Source organism: Lepidochelys kempii, chromosome 9, assembly GCF_965140285.1.
Source record: "Lepidochelys kempii isolate rLepKem1 chromosome 9, rLepKem1.hap1, whole genome shotgun sequence".
Lineage (NCBI taxonomy): Eukaryota > Metazoa > Chordata > Testudines > Cheloniidae > Lepidochelys > Lepidochelys kempii.
The window spans coordinates 41975508-41981254 of NC_136388.1; the positions used below are offsets into that span (position 1 = coordinate 41975508).

The 5747-nt window shown below is 46.0% G+C and overlaps 1 protein-coding gene across 1 annotated transcript; it reads left to right on the forward strand.

Annotated features, from left to right (window-relative positions):
* The first annotated feature begins 3659 nt into the window (after nt 1-3659).
* Nucleotides 3660-5480, forward strand: FOXL2 (forkhead box L2). Its single transcript, XM_073358791.1, has one exon. It carries the CDS (start codon nt 3882-3884, stop codon nt 4785-4787), a length of 906 nt encoding a protein of 301 aa, XP_073214892.1. The 5' UTR covers nt 3660-3881; the 3' UTR covers nt 4788-5480.
* Nucleotides 5481-5747: the final 267 nt, after the last annotated feature.

Sequence of the window (5747 nt, forward strand, 5' to 3'; positions counted from 1 at the left end):
ATCGTTCCAGTGCTCTACACCTTACAATGAAGATCTGATCCTCAGTAATATAATTTAAAGATACACGGAACTGAGGCCAGATCCTTCCATTGAAGTCTATGGAAGTTTTGCCACTCGCTCTAAAGGAGCGGAATCAGGTCCTTGCAAATATTTCAGTATATAAATTGCCTTCAATCTCTCCTCTCCTTCTCCCCCCCCCCCCCCGGACATTTACACCCTGTAGACCTTGAACTTTGCCCAGGGAAATTGCTCTGTGTATTTCTTCATTTGTTTTGTCTGAGTTTATTACAATTGCACAGGGCTTGGAAAGTGACAATGTAAAGAAACTGGCTATCTGTGATCATCGTTAATTCACTTGACACTGAAACAAACATACGAATGTTCAAACTCAAGTTCTGTGCTCTCTGAGACATGACATTGATCGCTTAGGCAGAACTCCATACTGAACCTCCCTGTTTAAATGTCAATGGTGTAGCAAGCCTCTGTGTTACTTACATTAATCTTGTGTTGTCAGAATGGACCCATTCCTAGCAATCACCGAAAAGCGTCTAATATTTTAGATCTCGGTTAATTATAGCGTTAAAATGTCCAGGAAAAAAGCTGGACGACTCACTTATTACCATGGTTTTGTCTCCGGTAGGCTCTACTTGACATTGGTGAGATTTGAGTGAACAGCACCAAACAAATAATTTCTGTTCTGTCCTCGTGCCTTGGTTTAATAGCAACATTTAATTGCCAGGGTGCAGGCAAATATTCTGGGCAGAACACAATATATTCACCTTCTCTGCTACTGAAACCTGCTCTACCTTTCCTACCTCTGTGCTAGGAGTCTACCGCTCGGTTTGATCTTAAATCCCACTCGGTGAGGCTGTCACAAAAGAAATACCTCGGATAGCAGAGTTTCCTCTTCCACAGAGTGAATCCTTTAACAGAGCCGTGCGCCCAGTTTAAGAGCAGAAAGGGGAGGAATCTGCAGTGTGGAGGAGGTGATGACACACAGAACAATGCTGTTACACCTGCACCAGCTCTGGCTGCGGGAATGCCTGCGAGGAGGAACAAGCAGGCCTGCATGGGTGGTCAGAAGAAACAGATAGCCCAAACACCACAGAAATGAAGCGACCCCGACGAGTGAACACAGAATCCCCATGCAGCAGACCTAAGTGCTCCGAATGCACAGCTGTCTCCCAGCTTCGTTGTCCCTTGGATACAAAGAATGTTCGTGTTTTAACCTAATGGAGTAGGAGAATCTTGGCTTGTTTACTGGGACGATGCATGTGGGCAATTAATTAGGAAATGAATCGCTGATGTTATTTCTCTATATTAACTACACATCGGCGTTCGAGAAAAGCCGTGTGTGTATAATGTAGATATAAAATATACACATGTAAGATATACATTCTCCTTATATGTATATATATTTATATTTATGTAAATAGATTATGTCATTATTTTTCGTAACCGAATATGTACCCAGCAGGATTACAGTTCTTAAAGATCATATGTTTTCCTGAAAATGTGTAATATCATTTGGGTATATGTACTGAATGTTTTATACTCCTATTGAAATGTTGTTCTGAGCTTTTTAAATGTATCTGTGCATGGACTGGCATTCGTGTGTCTATATTATGAATGGCAGCATACAGAAGGGTGTGTGTACATGTACGACGGTCTACGTAGGTGAGTACAGAGAAATCTAAAGATGCAGATAAACATTTCTATGGATGTAATGACGAAATATATCAGGAGCTAGACATTAGACGCTTGCAGAAATATACGCTCTTGAAGAACTGCAATCCTCCTGGGTACAAATGTGATTAGAAAAATGATGTGCCAAGCCCGCGGGGGCTGGAGGGAAGCGGAGCTTTGCAGTGACTCCGCTCCGTGTCTGCTGTTCAAGAAAGGGAACGCTGCGGGTATACAGAAAGATGCTCCGTAGCATCCTGAGCCTGCCTGAATTGGGGGAAGCTACGAGATAGTTAAGTGTAGGGCTCACTAATCCTGCACTCCGGGGAAACTCCCACTAGAAACTGAGAGTTTTTCCCGAATAAATTCTGCAAGGGAACTGTTTTCTAAGTTAAAAGGAAGCTCATAGCCGGGATTAAATATGTGCATAAAAATGCTAGGAGACTTATTTTTAACCAGTTCTTCGCATTCTGATGCGCACACTCTTTGGACAACCTAGTTTTCAGGGATTGGTTCCGGAGAGCCGAAGTTTGTAAACACAGGTAGCTGTAGCTATACATGACGGCTCGATCTTTAAAATGGCAGCGAAGGAGCAACAAGGAGCCTCGAATTTAGAAAACAAGCAGGCGAGTCCTCGTGCATTGTTCCTTAGAACCGAGTAATTCCTTGCAAGTCATCACAAAATAACGTTTTAAGTAATCCACCTCCATTCGTGCGACTGCAAATGGATCAGCCACCGTGACTATTTTTTGTACGATACCTTTGAGACGCTTCTGCAGGATGACCAGTACACGCTTCCTTCTTGCTGCTCACAGTCGCTTTACCTGAAGATAAAAAGGGAGATAAAAATGTCACAGGCACATAGAAAATTCCAATTAACCGGGGGAAAACAGTTCAACTCTGTAGTCTGGATATCTCCCAGAAAAGATTCCACCCTATAATCTCCCCTCAATCCCTTCCTAGCCTCCTTTTGTTCGCTCATCTGTGTGTCCCTTTAAGTTTGTAGGTAAACAAGCGCGGTCTGTTTTCGATCACATTTGTATGCTCTGGGTGGAGAAAGCCCTGCTCCTGGACCTGATTCTTCAGCCTTTACTCTTTGAATTCAGCGGTTTTTTACTCTTGTGTGGAAGGGCTGCGAGAACCGAGCCCCGTTTTATTGTGTACCAGTTTTAACAGGTGTGGGTTGGGTTTTTTGTTTGTTTTTACCTTTTTTTGTCGATTGTAATCAGTTATCTGGGCACTGCGCCAAGACTCTAGTGAGTATAAATGCAAATGTACAGGTAGACATAGACATCTGAGAATGGGGAAAGAGTACCCTGTATCACAATCAGTTCCCACTTACAGCTATTGATTTCAGTGTAGGGCGGTGGATTCGGTTTCTAGGCTGGGAGTGGAAGGAAGTTTGCAGCTTACTGCACAGTAGGCATGTTTGAGCTCATTTCCCTGGTGCTAAAATGAATGCCTATGCCAGCCAAACCCAAATAACATGGTAGGTTTGCAATGAAATTTGGACGCTTCCTTTTACTGCTGATAGAACCTCAAGTTACTGTAACATTTCCCCCTCACTTAACTGGACATCCGGGTAATAATTTATCCACCTTTCACTGAGAGATCATCTCTATCAGGACTTCCTCAAAATCTCCAGCTGAGACAATTATTCAAAACTGTGGCGAAGAAAGTTTCGAGAAGACTTCTTAAAAATCGAATGTGAAACATGTTAATAGATCGAGAACGTTTAATTTAAATATACATGGCCATTTGATTTTTTTTTCAGTTTAATACCCACTCTTTCTCTCCTTTTGCTAAGTAAGGCTAATCACTGGGGTTTAATTATGAATTAGAAATGAACTCGACCATGCCTCGCTGGCTCCCCCGCTATAGGAGAAAGGGTTCCTGACGAAAGCGGAACTTACAAATCAGAAAAGAGCAAGTCCTTGAGTGCATTGGAAATCTGAGCCTCCGGAGCCAGAGACGCTTTGCTGCCTCTTGAAAAACAGGCAGGGCTAAGAGAGAAACTTTACCAGCTCCTAAGGGAAAGGGGCTTTGAGTATCAGCTGGCTCTGGGCGCAAGTTTCATCCAAATCAATACCAAGAAGGGACTGACTCTGAGCCTCTGCCCGTGGGATTGGGCTTCAAGCAGCTCAGCAAGCAGGAAAGCTGGTTCTTTTCCCCCAGGAAGAAGAGTGGACTTGGGTGCCATGATGGCCAGCTACCAGGACCCCGAGGAGGACCCCATAGCCCTGATGGCTCATGACACCAACGCCAGCAAGGAGGCCGAGCGAGCCAAGGACGAGCTGAGTCCGGAGAAGGGGGCCGAGAAGCCGGACCCCTCTCAGAAGCCCCCCTACTCCTACGTGGCTCTGATCGCCATGGCCATCCGGGAGAGCGCGGAGAAGCGGCTCACGCTGTCCGGCATCTACCAGTACATCATCAGCAAGTTCCCCTTCTACGAGAAGAACAAGAAGGGCTGGCAGAACAGCATCCGCCACAACCTGAGCCTCAACGAGTGCTTCATCAAGGTGCCCCGCGAGGGGGGCGGCGAGCGCAAGGGCAACTACTGGACGCTGGACCCGGCCTGCGAGGACATGTTCGAGAAGGGCAACTACCGGCGGCGGCGGAGGATGAAGAGGCCCTTCAGGCCGCCCCCGACCCACTTCCAGCCGGGCAAGACCCTCTTCAGCAGCGACAGCTACGGCTACCTCTCCCCGCCCAAGTACCTGCAGTCCGGCTTCATGAACAACTCGTGGCCGCTGGCCCAGCCGCCCGCGCCCATGCCCTACGCCTCCTGCCAGCTGGCCGGCGGCAACGTCAGCCCGGTCAACGTGAAAGGACTGTCGGCCCCGGCCTCCTACGGCCCCTACTCCCGGGTGCAGGGCATGGCCCTGCCCGGCATGGTGAACTCCTACAACGGCATGAGCCACCACCACCACCACCCGCAGCAGCTCAGCCCCGCCAGCCCCGCGCCGCCGGCCGCCCCGGCCCCCAACGGAGCCGGCCTCCAGTTCGCCTGCGCCCGCCAGCCCGCCGAGCTCTCCATGATGCACTGTTCCTATTGGGACCACGACAGCAAACACAGCGCCTTGCACTCCCGGATAGACATCTAGAGACCCCCGCCCTCCTGTCTGTCTGTCTCTTGTTTCTCCTCTGTAGTGGCGGATTTGTCTAAAGTGCTCTCTGTGCCAAAAATGGGTACAGCGGGAAAATGTAAGCCCTGCTCCGCGTTTGGTTGAAGTCAGTGTAAGTGTTGAACTTTAAAAACCCTCTAGCTGCAGCGAGAGATCTGTGTGATCCTGTTTGGGTGTAAGGTTATCAAGCGATGGCCGGTTTGTCTGATTTATAACAAGGGGGGTGGGGGAGAGACTGACTTTAAAGAAAAAAAAGCGTGCCATTAAAAATATACAGTTTTGTCCTCAAACGTATGCTCCACTTTGTAAATTGGCACTATTATTTTTGAGTGTTCAGGAAAGTAAACTGAGGGAGGAAATAGAAAAACCACCAATTCGATCTCCGCTAATTGTAGATTTGTTGCTGGGACAGGCCTATCCGCTGTGTATCACAGGACTTGTATAGTCTGGAAAGAATTGCACTTCTTCAAAGTTCTGTCCTTCTGTCAAAATAGTACTTACTTGGGGACTGTTTTTAAAGCAGAACACATGCCTACATTTCATAGCAATGCTGTTGATATTTGAAACAAACAAAAAATAACAAGAGTAACTTGTGAAATATGCCGGCAGTGATATAGATATATGTATATTAAAGTAGAAAATGTCCTGTGAGGTCTTAAGAGTAATTTTATACAGGTCTAAAATAATATTTTGAAATTATAAGAAAAAAGACGGTTTCCTATAATAATTGGGATTTTTTCCATGCGCATTATTATTATTATTAAATAAAAGTTAAATTTTATCTTCATATTTTTGACCAAAAACCTCCTGGCCCCAAATGGAATCTTTGGTAGGTTCTGCGTTTAACTGCTCAGCATCTTTCTTACAAAGTTTTGGTCCTCCGACTTTAAATAGATTAATGTGAAAAACATAGATGTTTATAAATATTGGGGCCAGTTC